Below are 25,446 nucleotides of genomic sequence, written 5' to 3' on the forward strand. Positions count from 1 at the left end.
AGGGTTTCTCTGTGCAAACAGCCCTGGCTGTCCTGTAACTCCCTCTATAGACTAGGTTAGCTTCGAACTCAAGAGATCCGCCTGCCTCTGCCTCTCAAGTACTGGGATTAAAGGTATGAGCCACCATTGCCTAGCACCTAAGAAATTGTTATGTGATTCCAGGTATACAAGTTTATAAAACAAATACATAAGTAGGCATGATAGTCCAGGTCTATAATTCTGGAGTTCCAGGTCATCTTTGGCTACACAATGAGTTTAAGGTCAGACTGGAATACAAAGACACCCTGCCTCAAAAAAAAAAAAAAAAAAAAAGTAAATGGTAGCAGAAGTGTAGCTCAGTTCATAGAGTGGTTGCTTAGCACACACAAAGCCCTGGTATCAATCCCTGTACCACATATAGGTACAGACACCTGTAATTCCAGCATTTGGAAGATGGAGGCAAGACCAACAAGTTCAAGGTCATGCTTGGTTACAGAGTTCAAGAGCAGCCCCACTAAAGCCCATATCTAAACAACTCACAGGTACAAAGATCAAACAAGCATAAAGCAAGTATTTGGAATAAATAATTTTTCCATTCATTGATGGTGAAAGGACATTTGCAGTAGAAATGGATATGCTATGTTTATTTTTACGTAAAAATCTTGAATGAGTATGTGATACTGTGGGTCATAAAACATCTAATGCTTTTTAAAGGTGACCAATATTTTGATCTTATAACTATCAATCTGAGACTGCTATTTTGCAAAAATACATAGCATAAAATGGCAAAACATCTCAGAAACTCTTGGAAATTCTCACTAAAATTCATTTGAACAACTTTCTAAGGAATTTAAGTCAGCAACTCAAACAGCCATTTTTTGTTGTATTTGTTTTTACTGCTACTGCTGCTGCTATTAGAGAAATGGTCTCACCATGTAGTTTTTACTACTAGACAAGGTCTCACTGTGTAGTTCTGGCTGGTCTGGAACTTGCTCTGTAGACGAGGCTAGATGAACTCAGAAATCCACCTGCTTCTGCCTCCCAACTATTGGGATTAAGTGAGTGCACCTCCACACCTGGCTTTTATTGATGTTGTTGTGAGAGATTTATTGTCTTTGATTGTATATGTATCTAAATGAGTTCATGTACATCCCACCTGTGCAGGTACCTGCAGAAGTCAGAGGGCATCCAATTCTCTGGGATTGGAGTTATAGGCAGTTACAACTGACATGAGTGCTGGAAACTGAACTAGGACACTTGAAATAAAGACACTTCAGGCCACAAACACCAATTACAAAAGAAAATTATAGCACAAGTCAATAGGATTTGCTAAAGGGGGCAGGGACAGGAGGATCACAAGTTCAACGCCAGCCTGGGCTACATGTTTTTGGGGGGGCTAAAGAAATGGTGCATCGGTTAAGAGCACTGGCTACTCTTCCAGAGGTCCTGAGTTCAATTCCCAGAAACCACATGGTGGCTCACAACCACTTGTAATGAGATCTGGTGCCCTCTTATGAAATGCAGAAATACATGCAGGAATAACACTTTTTAAAAATTATATTTATTTGTGTGTGTGTGTGTGTACATGTGCGCACACGAGTGCTCAAGAGTATGCTCAAGAATGGAAAAATCAGAGCACAACTGTTACAGAATTTAACTACACAAAGATGTGTTGCTGTTTTCCGTTGCTTGCCTAAGGTACCTGACTGGTCTAATAAAAAGCTGGAAGCCCAATAATGAGGGAGGAGGTATAGGCAGAACTTACACGGAGGGAGAGTAAGTAGGAAAAGGAATTTAGGCTTAGACAGAAAGAAAAAGACACAACAGGGAGACATTAGGGACCAGCCAAACTCAGAGGATGCAGGAAAGTAGGTCATGCAGAATGAAAGGTAAAAGCCTTCTGAGGCAAAACATAGATGAATAGAAAAATGTTAAGTTAGAAAAACAAAAACAGCAAATGGGATAAGCCTAAGCTAAGACTGAGCATTCATAATTAATGGTAAATCTCTGTGACTTTATTTGGGAGCTGGTTGGTGGCTCAAAGAAACTACAGACAACTTACTAGAGTTGGTTCTCTCCTTCTACCATGTGGGTCCTGGGAATTGAACTCAAGTCATCATCCTTGGCAACAAGTGCCTTTTTTTTAACCACTGACACATCTTTCTTGGCTCCCAATGGCCTCAAATAGTCTAATATAATTATGATCCAAAAGTATATTAATTTGATAGTTACATCTGGAGAATAACAATAGGGAAACTCCTATTGCTTTTCCATAGTTACAGCATTGTTTCTATAAGTACCTACCTCCCAAAACATCATGCAATGTTTTTGGTATTAAAACAACATGATGGCTTTCATAGTGCAAAGTTCTATGTTCAAAACCAAGGCTACAGTGAAGTCCTATCATGCTACATGGGTAAGTGCTTCCAGAAATGCCTCAGATTTCTGCACTTGATCCTGAATTAATCTTTCCAACTCCTCCCACATTTAGTTATGCTATCCCATGTGAGGTCCTGACCCACAGTTTTGAAGCCTTGATCTAGGTAACCTTGTGACCATTTCCACGTAGTCAAGAGGGAAAGCACTTCCTCTTCTGGGAAGACAATGCTAAAAAAGCATGGTTATGATTGGCCCTTTGCTGGCTATATAGGCAAGTTGCTCAGGCTCAGTATGTAAGGTGGGAAAGCTTCTCCTGTGCTACCTGACTGCTGTTTCAACATTAGAGCTAATAAAAGGCTCCCCTCAAGTGGTCTTTTCTTACCAACTTTCAGTAGTATGGGCTTAGCTGGCAACATAAAGAAAGCACTAGCAGAGACAGCACAGCAAGAAATACCAACTGCAAAAGTCACAAGGCAAGCCAGCAGCCACAGCAGAAAAAGGGACAGCAGCAGAAACAGAAGAAGAGAGGGCAGAGCAAAGACTGAAAAAGGAAAAAAGGCTGTAAGAAGTCAGCCAGAGAAGAACAAGTGCATGCCCTGGTCTGGAAGAATTTCAAGGAACTGTCAAATCTTGTAAGTTGTCAGACAATTGAGTTATAAGCTCTCACACTGACTGGTGAGGATGGGCTAAGGACTCCTAAGAGCCAGCTGAGGAACACAGGATTTCACCTACAGCCTACACAGGACATTGCTGATCTTACCAGACTACTGCTAGCCCTCACTGTTGTCAAACTTGGGATGGAAACAAAAGCTATCCCCAAGCAGCCCAAGAAGACTTTCTTGTCTATCCATGACCTCTACCTAGATAGAGCAAAAGGATGTAACCAGTTGACTTATTCAGGAAGATCCCTAGTCTCAGGCCAATCTACACTACATGGCATAGATAAGAGAGAAAAGCAATGTTTGAAAAGCCTAAAAGGTGAGCCTAAGGATACATACAACTCAATGGCAAAGTGCTTGGGTAGCATATATATAGCCTAGGTTCAATCCCCACAATGCTCCTTTCATTCTCCTACCCCCAATTAACTCAAAACAATCACAGACCTAAAAACAATAAAACTCCTAGAAAATAATATAGGAAAACACAACCTTGGCCAGGTGGTGACTTTATATGTGGAGATCATAACTTGCAGAAGTGGGTCAACGCTCTCCTTTGTCATATGAGTTCTAAGGACTCAGCTCAGGTTGTCAGGTTCGGTAACAAGTACTTCAGCAGCTGAGGCATCTTGTGACCCTGTATGCATGTGTGCATCTATATGTACATGTACCCATGAGAATGTGCATGAGCACACCAACAACCAGATATTAACTTTCACGAGTCAGTTCTCTCTTTGCACCATGGACTCCAGAATCAAACTTGGGCCACTAGAATTACACAGCAAGCACTTCTAGCTACTGAGCCATCTTGCTAGCCCTGAACTATAAACATCAGACGATAATGATGTGCTAATAAAAAGACACTGAGCTGGGCAGTGGTGGTGCACGCCTTTGATCCCAGCACTTAGGAAACAAAGACAGGTGGATCTCTGTGAGTTCGAGGCCAGCTTGGCCTACAGAGTGAGTCCCATAAAAACCCTGTCTCAAAAAGCCGAATGAATGAATGAATGAATGAGGCACCGACTATTACCAATGAATCCATTCTGGTCCTAGAAAGCAATAATGGAACAAGTTCATTACACACAAGGGCCGGGGATATGCATTCAAGATTGATGCAAAAACTTCTATAAAATAAAGGGTATCAGAAAGGAGGAGGTGGCACAATCCTTAATCCCAGTACCCAGGAGGCAGAGGAGGTGTATCTCTTCAAGTTCAAAGCCAGCCTGATCTGAAGAGCAAGTTCCAGAACAGCCATGGCTATACAGAGAAACTGTCTCAAAAACCACCCCCCAAAAGCAGTACATTGGAATTGGAATGTAAAAAATAGTGCTTTGTTTATGTGTATGTATGTACATCATGTACATGCCTGTTGCCCTCAGAAGCCAGAGACTTCAGATCCCCAGAAATTAGGAGTTACAGACAGTTGTGAATTACCACCCAAGTGCTAGAAAGAGTAAGCACCTTCAACCCTAAGCCATCTCTACAGCCTCAACATAGCAATTTTTGTTTTGTTATTCAAGACGAGGTTTCTTTGTGTAACTCTGGCTATACTGGAACTCGCTCTCTAGACTAGGCCTGTCTCTGCCTCCTGAATATTAGGATTAAAGGTATATGCCACCATTGCCCAGCATCAACATAACAAATTTTTAAATTTTTAAGAATTATTCACTGGGGGGCGGGAATCAACTATATAGGAAGGTGTGATATTTTGAATGAGAATGGGTCACACACACATACACACACACTTAGGAGATGTGGCCTTGTTGAAGAAAGTGCATCACTGGGGTGGGCTTTGAGGTTTCAAAAGACTTAAATCAACCATTGCAGTTGTTTCTCAGGATACTCTCCAGCACTACACCCACCGGCCTACCTGCCACCATGCTACACCATGAAGGTTGTGAAGTCTAACCTTCTAAAACAGTACATCCCAAATAAACTCTTTCTTCCATAAGCTGCCTTGGTCATCATGTCATCACAGCAATAGAACAGAAACCAAGACAGAAGACAAATTCACAAAACAGAAATAATGACGATCAACTATACTTAACTATATTCTTTCTAAATTAATTCTGGCATCAAAGCCAATTATAATATACCAGATTATTTAAACTTTAAAGACTATACATTTAAGATAAGACAGGCATGGTGGTATTCATCTTTAATCCCAGCACTCAGGAGGCAGAGGTAGTAGGATCTCTGTGAGTTTGAGGTCAACCTGGTCTACAAAGTGATTTCCAGAGCAGCCAGAGCTACAGAGAGACCCTGTCTCAAAACAAACAAAAACCCCACAGAAGATAATAAGACATTTTAAATTAGAGAAGTTTTACTAACAAAGCTTGAGGGACTAGTTATTCAGAAGAACCAACCTTTAATGAGATCAGATAGGTTATTCTGTTCCACATTTTTCTTGGCATAATTGAAACACATATCATCCACTTCTGTTGCCAGGAAATACCAGCCATTTAAGGTTGCTCCAAGTAAGGGATAGATGCAGGATGCCCCAGTACCTAGTAGATAAAAAAACAAGCACACCCCACATATGAGAGGGGATGGTGAGACACTAAAACTCTTTTCTTCCTAAGAATTCTTTCAAGTCTCTACAGCTTAACTACAAGTAAGGATATTCTGCAGCTATTGGGCTTACTAGAGGACAGAAACCTTCCTCCGTACTCTTGTATGCTGTGTGTAAAATGAAGTGTGGACAACTGAAGGCCAGGAAAACACAGCTTATTAACCTAAAGTGAACAAAATACTTTATTTTATAAAATTTAATTTGCTTATAAAAGTCTTTATGTCCCATACAAAACACAATTTTCTCAATGAAAAATATCTGTTAAAACACCATAGTAGTATCTTAAAAGAAATCAACGTAAGCCGAGCATTGTGGCTCACACCTGTGAGGGAGGGGGGGGGGTGTCGAGTTTGAGACCCTATCTCAAAGAAAAGGTAGGACAACAAAGAGAATATGCAAACAAGCACATAGTTCATTCATGAAAAGCAGAAGAATGGTGTGTGTATGTGTGTGTGTAATTTCCATGGCATCAAATGGTCTCTCTGTGGTTATATAGAATGTCAGTCATTGACTAGCCCTAGCACAGGTTCAATAGACATAATGAGAAACCAATGCTTCATGGGAAAAAAAAAAACTTCAACAGCCAGTATTTGTTCCTATATTTACATGTAGAGCCCCTAAGCCTGGACTGTCTACTTTGTCCGCCAAATGCTGCCTTTATAACCACTGACAAATCTTGATCAATTAGATCACATGAGTATACCCAAAGAAAGGAAAGCTAGGGTTCCTCCCAATGGCTACAGCCTGGACCAGCCACTTCAGGGCTATTTTCCCCTGACCACAAACTAATAATTCCATTGTAGCTCTGCAGGGTCTGGAAGTGCTCCTAACCCAGATAAGCCCACTCACCCATCACTTCCTCATGGCCTATTCTCAACAGACTGGAAAACAGACAGTGATCAAATTAATGGCTGCAAGGCTTAACCTCTTTGCCAGCCACAGTTATTGTCTCCCGGCTCTGATGTTGTCAGATAAACACCTCCTTGGGCATTGGAGAAGTAGAAAAAGACTCCTCAACAGTCAATTGTTTAGGCCTGAGCATTACAGAGATTTGGAGTCATTTAGAATGTTTTCACTTCTCAAGGAGAAAAAAAGGGACCTTCTTTTAATTTTGTCTCAAAGGGGGAAAAAATGCAAGTAAAGACCTATCCCTTTACCCTCCCGAATTTGTTCTTCAATTCTCAAGACCAAACACTTGCGTCCTGACATTCTGATACCCTCATACACCAAACGACATTTTAAGTGGGTAATAATCTTTATAATGATAAATAAAAATGGAAAAGATAGTCATAGAATTAGATCAAACTGATGGAGTCTGGGGGAAGAATTTATATAGAACCCTAATTAGAAAGAATATGATTTCAGCAAGTATTGCCCCTTGTGAAGAGCTAAAATCCATTAACCTCGTGTATCCCCAAGTGCTACTTCAGAGGGTTTGGGGCATAATTGAAATGCAATTAGTACCAAATAGGCTAGAGTCCTTTCCCCCACTTCCTCCCTAGTTATGGACTCATAACCCAGGCGAGCATTGGCCTGGAACTTGCTATCCTGCAACTGTCACAACCCAAGTGCTGAGATCACAAATACCTTGCACCACACTTTTCAAGTCAAGCTTTTAGCTTCCTATGACCCACCAACCATCTTCTACCATGAACATAAAGGGTAAGAGCTTTAAGTGAACTCCATCAGGTCTCCAGTGCTTAGCTCACATGAAGTACTTAGAATTTGAGTGTTAAAAGAATGCCTTTATCCAACAATTTTACTAGACCATGAGAGTTTAACTAGTTTGCAGTATAGTGGCAAATAAAAATATTGGCCAAGCATTATAACTTTTCATAGGTGGCAAGGTCAGAGAAAGCTTTTACAGATAAAGTAGGCTTGAGTTGACAAGTATAGTATAAATGGGAACAAACAGGATGAAGACAGGAGAAGTTTGAGGCACAGCAAGTAACATATACAAAGGCCTGAGGGTCTAAAGCATAAAAGGTGCACGCCTTTAATGCCAGCACTGAGGAAACAGAGGCAGGAGGAGCTCTGTGAGTTTGAAGCCAGCCTGGTCTATATATAGGGCGTGCTATAGGGCGTGTTCCAGGACAATAAGAGTGACTCAGAGAAGACCTGTCTGGAAAAAAATAATAATAATAAAGAGTTGTTTGGTAAGAGAGTAGACAATGCCCAACAAAAAGACATTAAGGTGGAAATCTGAAAGCTAAGTAGACAAGCTCTCTCTCCTTCCACACTTCTCTTATCCTTTTGCTCCCTAACTGACATGGACATCTCTTCTCAAGAGAAACCAAACACAGAAATGTCCATATGCAGCAAATAAAAGCTGCTTTCACAACCATTACTAGAAGAGCTTAGGAAGAGTCTGACAATGGAAAAACCTATGAAGCTTACATATAGCCCCAAAAGGTAGTAAGAACCCTAAACTTACCTATGTCAATTCCTCTTCGGAGGGTACTTTTGTCAGAAACCTGGTGACCAATCAGATCTTCTACCCAGTGAATATAGTTGAGTCTCAAGGGAACTGTGGGAATTAGTCTCTCTAAAGGAATATCAATAGAAAGTCCAAAGTCTTCTCTTAGGAGAGTACAAGTCAGAGCTCTGACTGCTTCAGGGTCTTTGAAATTGAGACTGAGGAGTAGAGAAGGACAGACTGGTTAGTGGGTACCACTGTGCTGCACTGCTCCTTCATCCCAAAGGGATGCTTATCCCCTCAAAGCCTACAGACAGCAGTAGAGTCATCTACCAGAATGGCCACACCCACCATGCAGCACAGCACCTACGTTAAGAGTAACTCTACTCCAATTCCTATCCGTTTCCTGTCTCAGCTGCACAAGCCATGTGCCTGGCTGACAAGTCTCATGGCTGCTAAGGGTAAGAGTACCAACAGCAGTGCCATATGACAGTCTCTGAAAGAACACAGCTCTTAATACTAAGTGTTTTTACAAGTGCTGGCAATTTTTTCTTTTTTAAACTATCACCAACATCACTGGCCCAAACAATTCTTCAAAATCTCACTCAAATATGGGGGTGGGGGAGGATGGAGAAAACATAAAAATGTAACCAGGTGGTAGCACACGTCTTTAGTCCCAGAGCTCAGGAAGCAGAGACAGGCAGATCTCTATGCCTACTCTATAGGGTGAGTTCTAGGACAACCAGGGCTACACAGAGAAACCCTGTCTTGAAAACAAACAAACAAACAAACAAACAAACAAACAAAAATAGCCAGGTGTGGTGATACACACCTTTAATATCCCCATTTGGAAAGGCAGAAGCAGGCAGGTCTGTTAGATTTGAGGCCAGCCTGGTCTACATACAGTATTCCAGAGCACAGCCAGGGTATATAAAACCAAAATCAAACCCCCCCCAAACCAAGACTAAATGAAATATCATATTTTACTCCTGTGTAATCAATCTAGTTTATTTAAAGAGTGGACTAACCCCATCTTCTTCAGTGACAGTATTTCTTCAATCTTACACATTGAAGAAATCCATACTCAAGTAAGACACTAAATATATTCATATCCTATTCCAATACACTGGCTGATCTAATATCTCTTCATATTAAGTGTAAAGTCTTACATTTCCAAATGTAAAATTTTTTAAATTAAAAAAACCCTATTAACCTAGAAACACTTTCTAAAACAAAATTTTAAAGTGTTTTCTCAAGTACATAGCCAGTAACTTAGTTACTGCCTTACAACTTCTCAATGTTATTCTACAGTGGCGCTCTGAAAATCCAGGATTGCAAATCCAAAGAATTTACTAGGAACAGCTTTCAAAATAACAATTTAGGGAAAGAAATATGAACTAACTAAAGACACAAGGTCTACATACCTGTGTACAGTAACAAATCGATCACGGCTGAACAGCCACTTGGGACCATGCCAGATGGCCACCACTCTTCCAGTTTGGCCCTGGACCTGGAGTTCAAACCTCAGGGAATCCTCCTGCTTTTCAGGCAGGGGGATTATAGGAATACACTATTGTACTAGGCATTTACAAGGGTATTATGGGACCAAACTGAGGTCACTGTGGTGGTTTGAAAGAAAATGGCCACCAAAGGAAGTGGCACTGGAACTTTGATGAAGTAGGTGTGGCCTTGCTGGAAGAAATGTATCACTGTGGGGGTGGGCTCTGAGGTTTCCTTTGCTCAAGCTTTGCTCAGTACAACACTCTGACCACTTTCTGCTGCCTGTAAGATATAGGATTTTCAGCTACTTCTCCAGCATGTCTACCTGCATGCCACCATATCCTACCATGATGACAATGGACGGAACCTACTGTGAGCCCCAACTAAATGTTTTCCTTTATAACAGTTGCAATGGTAATGGTGTGTCTTCACAGCAACAGAAATCCTAACTAAAACAGTCATCATGTTTTTGTTGCAAGCATTTTACTGACAGAGAGCCATTTTCCCAATCCCCAACTTTTTCTTATACATGCAATATTGCCATTATATTACCTAGGAATGATGCAGTTCTGTAATATTTTTCCCATTAAGTGGTCTAGAAGATGTATCTAATCCCAGCAATCGGAGACAGAGGCAGCCATCTCTGTGAGTTCAAGGCCAGTCTGGTCTGCAGAGCTAGTTCTAGGAGAGCCAGGAAGGGATACAGCAAAACCCTGTCTCAAAAAACAAATACTAGGCATAACATAGTAGTGTGTGCCTTTAATCCCAGCACTCAGGAGGTAGAGACAAGCAGATATTATCTGTGAGTTTGAGGCCAGCCTGGTCTACAAGGTGAGTCATAAGGATAGTCACACATACCATCACTACCACCAACAGCAACAATTAAAGAGAAAGAAACAAGGTGGGCAGCAGTGGCAGCGTTAAGTGCACACCTTTAATCCCAGCACTCGGGAGGCAGAGGCAAGAAGATCTCTGTGAGTTCAAGGCCAGCCTGGTCTACAAAACAAGTTCTAGGACAGACTCCAAAGCTACACAGAGAAACCCTGTCCAGGGAGAGGAAGAGAGAGAGATAGAGACAGAGAGAGAGGCAGAGAGAGAGAAAGCAGGAATTTGAGGCAAGGGGTGCATAAGAGGAAAGAAAAAGGGGAGAGGGGGAAATGAAAAATAACATACATAATTTCAAAAAATTTAAAATTATCTAAAAGTGCCTCCCTGACTCTCTTTGAAGTCCCCCACACTACAAATATGCAGGGTTAGGAGTATAGCTCAGTATTTACAGTATTTACCTAGTGTGCACAGGAACCCTGGGTTTGACCGTCAGTTGTACAAAACTAAAATCTATGGTCAGGTATAGAAGCATATACCTGCAATCTCAACAATTAAGAGTCAGTCAGAAGCAAAAAGATCTTTGCAAGTTCAAGGCCATCCATATTTACACAGTGAAAGCTAAGCAGCCAGAGTGCATACAGATTAAGACTCTAAAACAAGACCCTTCAAAGATATAATACTTTCTGTAGCACATGATGTATTAATGAGGAACTATTGTAACCTGTCACCAAAAAACATTGCATATGAAGCAGGAGGAAGACCAATGAAGTGAATAAACAAAAACCTACAAAATCTGATTCTTAGACTCCATTAACAAAATTGATTGTTCATTTCTTAGTCCTAAGGCAAACAATAGTCTAAGTGTTGGAAATCCTTTGTAGGGCAAAGTCTAGTCACCCAACTTCACTACTTAAATATCTAGGTCACATTAGCACCCTGGGACAATGCAAATCCTGAACATAGGCAAGATCTTTTTTTATTCTCGCTTCTAAGATCATTGGAAGGCCTAGGAACTAAAATTAGCTCTCACATGAACATTAGCATTTCTTCACTCCATCAGTCCTTGTTGTTCGTTTATTAACACAGGTAGTTTCACAAAACAGCTTATTGTCAACAGACTTCTGATTTCCCCAGAATGACTACCACTCTGCTGCAAATGAATACTTTATTTGTATCATCACTAAAGATGAGTTTTAGAATATGCACTCCCACTATTTAAGGATGACCTAACAATCATTCTTATACTGCAGAAGCCAAACCTCAAGTGTGTCAACAAACACCAAAGCCAATCAGCCTTGTTGCGACACTGGCCAGTGTCACCGGATCATCAATGAGATGCTAACAATAATAATCATCGAGTACAACCAACCTTCAGTGTTGGTCTTCAGTTTAAAAACAAACCAGTTAAAAATGTCACTATGTTCAAGATCAACTAACAGAGTTCACACTATCAGCAGGCTGTTGCTATGGAGTTGGGTACTATGAAAAAGTAAAGCCTAAAATTAAATTACAATTGTCTGATACAATTTTAACAAAGCAGTGACAAGTACAGGAAAGAACAGACATAATCACATCCTCAATACTGGTCATCTCAGCCCTATCAGTCTTTATAACAACAGGGATATCTACCCTTAATCAAGTTTATGACATGATAATCATTATGCATATATTATTACTAACCTTTATGATATTACCGCCTTTTAGATAAAGAGATATAGTCTCTGTAAAACGAGGAAATTACCTAAAACTTTGTCAAATGCCACCTTTAAGACTGCTACTTGGACCTGAAGAGATGGCTCAGCCACTAAGTGCACTTGCTGTTCTTCCAAAGGACTTGGGTTCAAGTCTCAGCACCCACATGATAGCTCACAACAACCTCCAATCCCAGTTCCAAAGGATCCAACACCCCCTTCTGGCCTCCACAGAAACTGCATGCACAGGGTAAACAGACACATGCAGGCAAAACACCGATACACATAATATAAATTAAGTGTTTTATTTGAAAATGATTAAAATAATGCCAAGTGGCACACACCTTTAACCCCAGCTCTCAGAGGCAGAGGCAGGTGGTTCTCTGTGAGTTCAAGGCCAGCATGATCTACAAAACCAGTTCCAGAACAGTCAGGGCTACACAGAGAAACCCTGTCTCCAAAAACCAAAATAGATAAATTGACACTATTGAAATGAAGTGCCTGCATGGGGTGTGTAACGGGCCTGTAACCCCAGCATTCAGAAGGCTGAGGTAGGAGGATCTCAGTGAGTCTGAGGCCCGATAGGCTAGAATGAGTTTCAGATCACTCTGAGCTTCAGAGTGAGATCTTGCTTCAAGAAAATCAAGTGCTGAATAAAAGACTGTTTGGCCAATAGAGGCAGAAAGATAGGCAGGACTAGGAGACAAGGAGAATTCTGGGAAAGGTAAGCAGAAAGATACGAGAAAGAGGACGCCATAAAGGAGTAACAGGTCCCGGTATTCTCCGGAAAGCCAAAACCAGGTGGAAATACATAGATTAATAAAAATGGTTAGTAATTAAGACAGAGTTAGCCAGTAAGAAGCCCTAGTCATTGGCCAGCAGATTAAGAAAGAAAGAAAGAAAGAAAGAAAGAAAGAAAGAAAGAAAGAAAGAAAGGAAGAAAGAAAGGAAATCAAATGCAAGTATATAGCTCAGTGGTAGAATTTGCCTAGAATGTAACAGGCCCTAAGTTTGATCCCCATGACTGCAAAAAATAAATGAATAAATAAGTGAACAAGGAAGTGAATAAAAAGTTTAAGGAAGGAAGAACAGTTCAAGGTCAGAGTGAGTTACACAGCAAGATTCTGCCTCTAAAGAGACAGCAGGCAAGCAAACATAAATTTTGGGAATGGAGAGATGACACAACAGTTAAGAGTGTGCATTGCTCTTCCAGAACCTGATTCAGCATCCATACAGGTTAGTGAAGCACTTCTAAATCCACCTCCAGATCTGGTATCTTCTGGTGTCCTCAAACATTACATTCATGTACACAAACCCACTGATATACACATATAACTAAAAATAAAATAATGAGGTGATGGCACATGCCTGTAATCCACACTCAGGAGGCAAAGGCAGGCAGAACGTTATGGTTTGAGGCAAGCCTGCTCTACAGAGCTAGTTCCAGGACAGCCATGGCTAAGCAAAGAAACCCTGTCCTGAAAAAAACCTAAATAAATAAATAAATAAATAAATAAATAAATAATAAATAAATAAAAAATCATGAAAAAAGAAAAGGAACATTTTATCAATACAGGGAACCATGAATTCTGACTTAATCAGGTAGGAAAGTAATATTCTGGCTAGAAGTAGCTAGGTCTCTGACACAGAAGTGCTGATCTCTCATCTGCTATACCTATATATAACAGATCCCTTCTATATATGCCATGCTGTAGTTTGATAGTGCTATGCATAAAGCATAATAAATTTTGTGTCTCTTTCCTGTAAAAATATACAGTCCAGCAAGGTAGCTCCACAGGGAAGTGTGTCACTCAAGCCTGATGACCTCAGTTCAATCCTCTACAACCAATAATGGGAGTAGAGAAGCAACTCTCTCAAAAGTTGTACTCTGGGAGAGATGGCTCAGCAGTTCTGCTCTTCCAGAAGATCTGTGTTTGATTCACAGAAACCATGTGGCAGTTCACAACAATTTGTAACTCCAATTCTGGCAGGTCTGAACCCTGCTTTGGCCTCCACCAGCACCACGAACACATGGTACAGACACACATGCAGGTATACATAAAATAAAATTTAGAATAAACAAAACCTTAAGTTACTAAGGCCAGGCAATGGTGGCGCACGCCTTTAATCCTAGCATTCAGGAGGCAGAGGCAGGCGGATCTCTGTGAAGTTCCAGGACAGCTTGGTCTACAGAGTGAGTTCCAGGACAGCTAGGGCTGTTACACAGAAAAACTCTGTCTCTAACAACAAACAAATAAATAAGACATTAGTAGACATATAAAAAAATAAACAGGACATGACTTGGCCATGTATCCATCCACTCTCCTTCAAAAAAGAAAAAAAGAAAAATGTTAGCAATGGCCATGTCTTCTTTTTTATAGGCATATTTGTTTTCCTTTGTGAAAGTCTTTAAATTCTTTTTTTTTTTTTTTTTAATGTGCCCTAGACATGAAACAGCTTTGGCCACCAAGTCAGGCATCAAGCTAGGATGAACACAGGACTGCCACCTGCTCTGCCCCTGGCTGATAGAACACTACCACAATTCTCCATTGCCAAGGGGAAATATTTTGTATCTAGTATAAAACAGACACTTGGAAGGGCTGGCAAGATGGCTCATAAAGCCAGTTGCTACCAAGCCTGACAATTTGAATTTGAACCCCAGAATCCAATACTAGAAAGATTCCCACAGTTCTCTGATATCCATGCATGCCGGGGCACATGACTAACTCACGCACAGGCACACACACAAATGAATAAAAACATTTAATTTTTTAAAAGTATTTGTTTTTTGTACATGGATATTTTGCATGCATGCATAACTGCGTACAACATGTGTACAGTGCTCTCAGAGAACAGAAGAAGGCATCAGATCATCTGGAATTGGAGTTAGACTGTTGTTAGCCACCAAGTGGGTACTGGGAACCAAACCCAAGTCCTCTGTAAGAGCAGTAAGTGCTCTTAACCACTAAGTAATCTCTCCAGTGGCATAAATAAAATTAAAAACAAAAAAACAAAAAGCTAACTTGCTAATTTTGTAGGCTGGGTGTGATGTCAGCACAGTCCGGTCTACATAGTGAGTTCCAGGACATCCAAAGCTACAGAGAAACTGTCTCAAATAATAATAATAATAAAATAAATCCAATTCAAAGTGTAAGATGAATATACATATGTTCATGTGAGAATATAAAACACTCATTGTCAGTGTTTCAGATTACAGTGACTTTTAAGAAGCTGCAGCTTGGAAGCCTGTCTAAATAAATAAATAAATAGCCCTGCTGCTCTTACATAGGATCTGGTTTCAGTTCCCAGCACCCACACAACAGCTCACAACCACATATACCTCTTCTGATTTTTGCAGGCTCTACAGGCACATGGATAGATATTTACATGAAGGCAAAATACTCATACACATAAAATAAATCTCTCTCTCTCATACAGACAAAATCTCCCAGAATGGGGGAATAGCTCAGTGCAGAATGTTTGCTTCACTTGTATAAAATCCTGTATTAAAACCCTGCATCACAAATTAACCAATCCTCTTCAGGCTCCTCAATATGAAGAATTACATCTATGAATTATTAGAATACTATAAAATGCTTTTAAATTTTTATTTAATATGTGCATGTATGTACATGTGCATGTAGAGGTCAAAAGATAATCTGTGGGAGATTTTCTCCTTACACTATATGGAATCCTGGGAAATGAAACTCAGGTCTTCAGGCTTGGTGTCAGGTTCCTTTAACCACCAGCCAACTCTCTGGTCCCTTTAATGTTCTTTGTTTTCTTTCCTTTCTTCCTTTCTGTTACTCCCTGCTCTCATGTAACCACATCTGCATAAAGTTCTCCAAACCAACTGCATCTATTTCCTATACGCTGAATTCTTGCTTCATTTCTCTTTAACCTTCAACAAACAGCCATCCCACCATCACTGTGCACCTTTCTTTGAACTTTTTTCCCACTGCCTACGAAATAGTCTATTCAAGTACTCCCAAGTCCTCAGATCTAAAATACCCAACTAAAATTATCTTCCTAAAATTCAGCTCATCCTGTGCTCTGTACTCTTGTAAATGCTACTACTACCTTCTTTCTGACTACAGGAGGACCTTGGCTTTTCCTAATTTCCACCATGTATTGCTAATTGTGCCTGGGAATTTCTCTGAGCTTTACTTATTGCCTTCACCTAGACAGGTGACTAATATACTTAATCTGGGATACTAAAAACATTTCCTAGTTAACTTAATTCTCGCTGCAATCCATTCACTACAATGTTCTCAGAATGCACCAGTTTATGAAATGGAGATGGCTCAGCAGTTAACAGCACTGCTATCCTTGCAGAGCACCCAGGTTCAGTTCCCAGCACCCACATGATGGCTCATCATCATCTGTAACTCACCCCAGTTTCAGGGGATCCAACGCCTTTTCTGACCTTAGGAGGATCCTATAATGCACATACATACACACTAAACTCAGGCATACAGGCATACACACAAAACAAATGAAACAAACAAAACAAAAATATCTGTTTAAACATAATCCTGAATATATAATTTGACTACCTTAAAATACATAAGTTAAACTGAACATGATGGCACATGATTTTAATCCCACCAATTAGGAGTCAGAGGCAGGCAGGTCTCTGTGAATTTGAAACCAGTCAGAGCTAAAACACCAAAAGATTAAAATCAGAGGTTAGACATGAAAGACACACATGTAATTTCAGCATTCAGGACACCGGGGCAGAATAATTGCTAGTTCAAGACTAGCCTGGGCTACATTAGCAAGTTCAAGCACACGTTTTCCCTTCCCCCATACACAGTGAAAAAGAAAATTATGGAATAAAGAACACTGTTCAACAAAAAGTGAAGCAATCATGCATACACAAACCTACCTATTGAGGCAAACATAAGACACTCTGCTTAATTAGGAGAGAATTTATCTAAGTTTACAAAAGTCATACTGCCAAATTCAGTGCAAGTTAAGAACTATGTTACAAGGGCAAAATTAAAAGAAATGTAAAACAAATTCTTTTTTTAAAAAAAAAAATTACGCTACAACTCAAATTCAATTGTAAAAATTAGTTATGTGGGAGCATATTCAGTACAAAAAGAATTAAAGCCATTTACTGAGTTTATTAATCAATAAGGAGACCATGACAGATAGATACAATAAGCTATGGGGGGAGGCTATTTCTAATATCACCCCACACACACAGTCTACAGCCAGGAGAAAAGAAACTGGAAAATCCATGAGAAGACTGGAGAGCAAAGCCACTACTTTTGAATTTCATGCACTGTCAATCGACATCAGTAGTGATATGACAAATCTGGCTCAACTGCTACCTTTATTAGAAATGCTAATAATGGACACACCCTCATTGAAGTGGTCTCTTTAACACCATTAAAAGACATAGCTAAATCAAAGATGACTCTGGGGTGAAGAGCCTGACAACCTAAGTCTGATCTCCAAGGCACACATAGAAGTGGAAAGAAAACAATAAATTCTAAGATAAACAGACTTATACAAAGCAGTAAAAGTTAGTGACTTTCTCTATCTGCTGTCAACACATTTAGTATAGCTACTGCCGGTGACCTAATGATGGCAGGCAAAAGAGAGGGGCTTATAAAACTAACAGAAAATAATGCAACTGACACTCCAGACTCAGGGTTAATAACACACACAAGAAAATGTATTCACAATAGCATTAAAACTGTATCATTAAGACTATATCTCAGGGGGTGCTGGAGAGATGGCTCAGTGGTTAAGTACACATTGATTTGCTCTTCCTGAGATTCTGGGTCCATTCTCAGCACCCACATGACAGCTCACAAATGTCTCTAACTCTAGTTCCAAAGGAATTAATGTCAGAAGCTCTTCTGACCTCCACAGGCACCAGACACACATGTGGTGCATAGACATACATACAAGCAAAACATCCATATATATACAGTAAAATACCTTTTAAAATACCAAATTTCAAGGTGGGAGAGATGGCTCCTTGGGTAAAGGAGCTTGCCACCAGGATTCCCATGATAGGAGAACCTACTTATGGCAAGTTGTCCTCTGATTTCCATATGTACCCCCTGACATGCACACAGCCCAGCCCCAACACATACACAAATAAATGAAAGGATAACAGTCCCTGATGGAGGACAGATCTTCTTCCCAACTTTATTTTTATGTGTAGGAGTCTTTTATCTGTATGTATGTCTAAACTACACAGATGAAGTGCCCCCAGAGGACAGAAGTAAATGTCACATCCACTGGAATTGGAGTTAGAGACAACTGTGAGCCAGCACCTGGGTGCTGGGAATCAAACCCAGGTCTTCTGGGTGTGTTCTGACCATAGAGCCATCTCTCTGGCCTCCTGAGGACTGTTTTGTTAGTTTTTTGTTATTTTGTTTTAATTTTTATAGACAGGGTTTCTCTGCGTAACAATCCTGGCTGTCCTGAAACTCACTCTGTAGACCAGGCTGACCTTGAACTCATAGAGATCTGTCTGCCTCTGCCACCTGCTGGGATTAAAGGCTAGTGCCACTACTGCCTGGCCTGAGGACAGTTCTTTAGTCAAAGATACATAAATAACTGTTCTCCGATGCCGGAATCCCAATACAAGCACTCAGGACTATGAATTTCTTTCTTTCCTTTTGTTTTGGTTTTTTTTTTTTTTTTTTTGAGACTGGGTTTCTCTTGAATATTCCCTGGATAACCCTGGGCTGTCCAGGCACTCACTCTGTAGACCAGGTTGATCTCAAACTCAGAGAATTGGGGAAAAAAAAAAAAAAAAAGTTTAGCCCCCAGCTTGGCACAATTGGGACATGGGTGGGACCTTCATAAGATGGAGAGAGGGGGCTCAATTAAGGGGTGCCTCCAAGGGGTGATGAGACCCCATCCCTTCTTTTCCCACTGCTCCTTAGGCACTTCTAGTCATGATGCACTGCCTCAGCAACAAAGCCACTTTATCTCACAGCAATATCTCCAAAACTATAAGCCAATAAAAACTATTCTTCATACGGCGGTTTCTGTTGACTAATATATAAAACTATGAAACAACAGATTGAAGAACAATGTTGGGGGTGGCCAGAGATGGCTCAGTGGTTAAGATTACTTGCTGATAAGCCTGGTATGGTCTTATGTACATCTGTAACCTTGGGTGTAACATACCTAACTTCTGTCCTTCATTATTTTTGAGATAGTTCTCAAATAGTCCAGGATAGCTTCAAATTCACTATGTAGCCAAGGATGCCCTGAATTGATCCTCCTGCTTCCACCTCCCCAATGCTGGCATCACAGGTGTGTGCTCCACCACAGTTTGTTATCCGGCACTAGAGATAAAACCCAGGGATTCCTGAAGACCAGGTCAACTCTGTAACAACTAAACTACAACCTGCACAAACTCTGACATTCCTAACATTCTAGCTAGTACTTTCCTACTTCACATCAAAACTAAGGATTTTTGTTGTTGTTTTTTAAGACAGGGTTTCTCTGTGTAGCCTTGGATGTCCTGGAACTCCCTCTGTAGACCAGGTTGGCCTCAAACTCACAGAGATCCACCTGCCTCTGCCTCCCGAGAGCTGGGATTAAAGGTGCCACCACTGCCAGCTGTAACAAAACATTTTGCCATTCACTGAGCACTGGATCACACAGTGCTGAGATACTTTGGCATCTCTGTTAAAGAAGCAGTAAGTTGACCATTAAGAGACTTTCCAGTTTTCTGACTCAACAGATGGATAATCAAGTTGTCCAAAGTCATAGAAGACATCCCATGAAATGCACATGGTTAACACTCAGGTCTTCTGTTGGTCCAACTCAATCAAACTAAAGTGATGCATATTAATAACTTTTCACGTGTTACCTACCTTACTCTCCCACTCAGATTTATCTGAATATGCTGCTTAAAATCTGGATATTTGGATGCCAGGTATGCAAAGTCCGGTGGCTTGTCCTTGTATCTATTTCTTGCATGCATCGATTTACTTAGAGCCATCTTTAAAGAGAAAGGGAAGAGAGGATATAAGAGCGATATGGAGGATATCAGCATATTAGTTTCAAAAGCATTGGTGGGGACAGGGGTACACACCTGCCTATAATACCAGTACATAAGAGGCCGAGGCAAGAGGATCACAGTAAACTTGAGACCAGTCTGGGCTACAATGTGAGACCCCGCCTCTAAAACAAACATACACAGAAATAATAAGACAAGTAAGCAGTGCTCTTTTTAAGTCCAGCCAGCTGCCACAGCAGAGCCCTCAATAAACCTGCTCCCCTCCCCCACTGGGGGGGGTGCAGCTTATCATAGAGCACAGGACCAACATGCTCAAGATCCTGGGTTCAATCTCCAGAATCACAAAGGTAGAAACTCACTACACAGCAGCTTTTACACCCTAGGACTCACATGCCCCTTACAGACATCTATCTAAGGGAAATTATTTTCTTTTTTTCATGTAATGCTATAGAGCAACAAAAAAAAAAAAAAAAAAAGCACTCCTCTAACACGTTCAAGAAATATTGATACACTAGGATTCTGCAACATATTACAGAGGGCACAGTTGACAGGCGTGCACTCTGAACATATATGACCCAAGTTAAATTACAATCGTGGCCAATTCAGTTCATTTTCGACACTATTTATTTGGTCATAACAGATACAGATTAACTTTTGAGGAAAACAAGTTCAATTCACTAGGAATTTAACCCAGTGTCTCACATAAACCCTATCAACAAGCTGCTGCACTCCAGCTTAACTAACTTGTGGATTTTCAGCTATCTATCCCATCCCTCAAAGTTAACTGGGTGTCCCCTCTTACCTAGCACCAGTATTGTCACTTCTCGCTCAGCTTACTCTGTTCCTGACACATTGAACTATTAGCCATTCCTCCATCAAATAAATCAGGCACATTCATGCCTTACGGCTATCTATACTTGCTTTTGTTGCTCTTAGGCAAGGTCTCCAGCAGCCCAAGCTGGCTGGGAACTACTATGTACCCAAGGGTAGTCATGAATTCCTTATCCTCCTAAGTGCTGTGAATCCAGGGTGCACCATCACACTGAACTTGCACTTGCTGCTATTCAATTGTCATGGGTTGCTCTTCCCCCTGGAATGTACATACACTGAACATATCCCCACCTTGTTAGGCCTTTGGTCAAATGTCACCTTGTTGATACCTTTCCTGCTCCTCACTAAAACATTCGGTGACCAGAACACACACTTTGTCACCTTTCTAATGTCTGCCTTTCGAATTTATTCACTTGACATTCTATACATGCTTGCTTTAGGACCTGTAAGACCTGTAAACAGGACCTGTAAGAATAGGTACTCAACTATTTGTTGACTGGGAAGAATATGAAGTCGCCTGGAGATGTAGCTCACTCAGAGTGACAGACTATTTCCTAGCACGTGCAAGGTATTGCATTCAGTCACCAACACCATTACGGGAATGACTATGAAATACTTTCCACTGTAAAAGCCATTGAAGCATAACACTCCTTCTGAATGGGCAGCCCAGTTGAGTCTCAATAACAAAAAAAGGCTCATCTGAGTGAATGCAAAAACCAAAGACCTTGACGGCGGTCTTCCCTCTTTAGCACTCCATGCTTTCTTGGTTCCTCTTGATCTTTATTTCTTCAAACACCATTTCTTCTAATGCATAAGCCTGAAACAACTCGGGGGGGATCAACAGTTAAGAGCACTGATTGCTCTAAAGAAACTGGGTTCGAATCCTAGCACCCACATGGCGGCTCACAAGCATTTGTAACTCAGTCCCACGGCATTATAACCTCTGCCGACACTGTGCACGTGGTGCTGACATACGTGCAGGCAAAACACCCATACACATGAAGTAAAAAAGAAAACTTGTCTTTAAAAAGAACAGCAGATTCAACAGATGCGTGCCCCCCGCCCCGTTACAAATTTGACTTTTCCTCTAGTCCTGCCACTTCTCTGGCTCATCCACGCCTTCTTCCCGCCTCGGTTTCAGTGCTCTCCACACATCAGCCTAGGCGCCTGAAGGGGCATCTCTCCTCCAACTCCTCCCACCTACCCACCCTACCGCCTGCATCCGCGCACACACCTGCCCCGGGTGCCGGGCTTCAAAACCAATTAAGCCCCTGATGAGCCGAGAACCAGAGTACAAAAGCCGGCGAGCCACTGACTAAGTGACTCACGAGCGCAACCTGCTAAGAGGTCCCTGAACCACGTACCTCGTAAGCCAATGTAGCTGCCGGACGGCGCGTATAGCTGGGGCCTGCACAAGCCCAAGAGTCTAACCCACGCACACAGCCAAGCTCCTAGAAACGCAGATGCTACGCTCCCAGCGCGCCGCCATCTTGTGAGGCCACTCCGCGCCGTGATTGGACAAGCCACTCTCGCGAGGCCTAGGATCTAGCGCGAAGGAAATAGGAACTGTCGCGATACCTGGAGTTTGGGGCGCGTTTTCAACAGAACGTGGCGGCGTGGTCGCAATCCCAGACCGTTCCGGTACCTAGCTGGAGAGGCTACCTCACTCTGCTGGACAGCGTGGCTTTTTTTGTTGTTTGGCTGGTGGTTTCTCGGTTAGTTTTGGTTGAGACAGAGCTTCACTGTAGCCGCACTGGCCGCGAACTCGGAGCCATCCTCCTGCCTTGGCCTTCCTGATTCGGTGCTGGTATTACAGGTGTGAGCTGGCTACCCCACACCAAACTGGAAGCTTTTTCTAAATAGCTTTCTTCAGAGGGATGGAGAGACGGCTGCTCTTCTAGAGGACCCAAGTTCAATCCCCAGCACCCACATGGCAGCTCACAAACTGTAACTCCAGTTCCAGGGGATCTGACACCCTCACACCAATGCACATTAAATAAATTAATTAAAAGTAGCTTTTTTTCTTCAGCTCGCCCCAGGCTTACTATATCATACTCTCTAGGCTTGGGTGAGGAAAAGGTAGAAAGGAAGATTTTGTGTTTAGTGGCAATAAATACCTACTTTACATACAGCAAGTCTCTATGTGATGACACATTTAGTAGTTACAAATAAACCTGTGATATGGGCAAAATCATAATAATAATACCTGGCGCTTAGAAGCTGCTTTGGGATAGGGTGGGGGCCAGATAGATGGCTCTGCAGTTAAGAACACTGCCTGTTCTAACGAAGGACCCTTGGTTCCATTTCCAGCACCTACATGGGGCTCAAACCCAGCTATAATTCAAGTCCCTAGTGCCCTCTGAAAGCATGTGATGTACAAACATGCAGGCAAATATACACATAATAGTAAGCCATTTTTTAAAAGGGAACTGCTTTGACTAAAAAGCATTGAGTGCTTCTTTGGACTCACAAAGTCCTGGCATCTTGCCTTCATTTTATATTATTTATATTTAGGCATTTAATTGTTGACTTTGTTGTTTGTTTTTGAGATGGGTTCACTGTGTAACAGCCCTGGCTGTCCTGGAACTCAACTCTGTAGACCAGGCTAGCCTTGAACGATCCACCTGCCTCCGCCTCCTGGGATCAAATGCCTGGCCACCACTGCCCGGCATTAATTGTCAACCTTTTCAATGTTCTGTCCCAGATTGCCCAAAAGGCGCTTCCATTGTGTCAGAAAACATCTGTTTTATATTGTATTCCTGGAACAACAGGACAGATCAATAAAGACACTAAGAACAATTACCTGCATAGATGAAGCTGTATGCTTCGTTGGAATTATTGTCTTAAGGAACCCCAATTGCTTCCCTCAAGCAATAAGGAACCACCTTGCAGAATCAAACACATGAGCAACTAGACCACTTTGATATTGATATTCTTCCTTTTTCTAACCCTGAGAATGGTATCATAGGCCTGTAAATCCAGCCTTTGGGATGTTGAAGCTGGAAAATGAGTTCATCCCCATGTACTGCACATCGAGTTCAAGGTCAGCCTGGTCTACATGAAACCCTTCTCAACCTTCTCAAAGGGCCAAAGCAATAGTATACCATTAGATCAGTGATAGTGTACAAAAGCCTGTGTACACTTAACACTTGATGCAAAATCATGTAGTCCAGAATTTGGACCCTGCTATCCACATAACAAGCAAGGGATACCTGGAGTTTACTGGCTTCCAGCCTAAAGAAAACATGAGCCTCAAGTTCAGAGAGAGACTTTGCCTTAAATGAATAGGGAGACAGTGATAGAGGACATCCAATGACCTCTTCAGGTTTCCACACGTGTACACACACACACACTCACACACACACACACACACAAAGATAAAATACATCTTTTAGAAGATGGAGCTGAAGAGATGGCTTAGTAGTTAAGAGCACTCTCTACTCTTCTAGAGGACCCAACTTCAATTCCCAGCACCCACAGGGCAGCTCACTCCAGTTCCAGGGGATCCAGTATCTCTGACACCTCCACAGGGACACAAGTGGCACACAGAAATACGTGCAGCTAGCTGAGTGAGCAGTGGAACTTACTTTATAATCCAGGCTGGCCTCGGGGTTCAAGGCATGTGTCACCACACCTTGCAGTAAGATTACTTTTAAAAAAATTTTTTTGAGCACTTTATTATTTTGTATAAATGGGTGTCTTGTTTCCATTTGTCTGCGTACTGCATGCATGCAATGTTCATATAAGCCAGGAGAGGGTGTTAGATGCCCTTGGAACTGGCATTAGAGACAGTTATGAACTGCCATGTGGGTGCTGAAAATTAAACCTGGCTCCTCTAGGAAAGCAACCAGTGTTCCTTCCTACTGAACTCTCCAGCCCCTAAAATAAAGTATTTTTTATAAAGAAAAATAGTATTCCATTGGAAAACCATACGACTCCGTAGCTGACCAGACCTCTACTGGCAGGTGCTCTTTTCAGTTTCGCTTTGCCCTTATTGCTCTGAGAGGCAGTAGAAGTAGGAGAAAAATCAAAAGAAAATGAAGGTTGTCACATCCTTCTTGGAAGAGCCGTTGGGAGGGTGGCTGAAGCTGCCTGGAGATGACCTTGGCCTCACCTCTGTTCTAGCAGTCCCCAGAGTAGCAGCTCCCAAATCAGAATGTACATGTCACCTGGGGAACTCATTATGCAGGAGGCGCCCAAAGGAACAGCAACCCTGAGAATCTGAGTCGGTTTCAGAGGGTCTGAGTATGCACTTTGTCAGCAGAACCCTATGGGATTCTGACAGAGGTACACTCTCTGATGTAACTGATGCTGCCATGTGGACTACATTTCGAGAAACAGAGAGTAGAGGCAACTGTGTTCACCGGAGAAGCAAGAAAGACTATTGTGGGGAAGATGGAATCTTCAGTCACCTCAGGAGACACGGGTGCACTTTGGGGTGGAGCCCAAGTAACAGGAGGACCCTGTGGCTCTGATGGACACATGAAAAGACCCCCGTGACTCATTTCCTCCCCTCCCTGGCGCTCAGAGTGTTCAGTTAGGACTACCGGGCTACAGAAGGGTGCCTCTTCAGGGCCACTGGGGCATGTGAA

General features: G+C 41.7%; 1 protein-coding gene across 1 annotated transcript in view; it reads right to left on the bottom strand.

Moving 5' to 3' along the window:
* The window catches only part of Mettl16 (methyltransferase 16, N6-methyladenosine), a 43,130-nt gene extending 20,772 nt beyond the window's left edge, over window positions 1-22,358 (bottom strand). The window contains exons 1-4 of the mRNA XM_051180029.1: window positions 22,219-22,358; window positions 19,878-20,005; window positions 8,021-8,220; window positions 5,381-5,521 (exon numbers count right to left, since the gene is read on the bottom strand). Coding sequence (XP_051035986.1) covers window positions 5,381-5,521; window positions 8,021-8,220; window positions 19,878-20,005 — 469 coding nt within the window. The 5' untranslated portion in view covers window positions 22,219-22,358. The remainder of the gene's footprint in view (window positions 1-5,380; window positions 5,522-8,020; window positions 8,221-19,877; window positions 20,006-22,218) is intronic.
* Between the last annotated feature and the right edge of the window lie 3,088 nt (window positions 22,359-25,446).

The sequence above is a fragment of the Phodopus roborovskii genome, unplaced genomic scaffold (genome assembly GCF_943737965.1).
Source record: "Phodopus roborovskii unplaced genomic scaffold, PHOROB, whole genome shotgun sequence".
Lineage (NCBI taxonomy): Eukaryota > Metazoa > Chordata > Mammalia > Rodentia > Cricetidae > Phodopus > Phodopus roborovskii.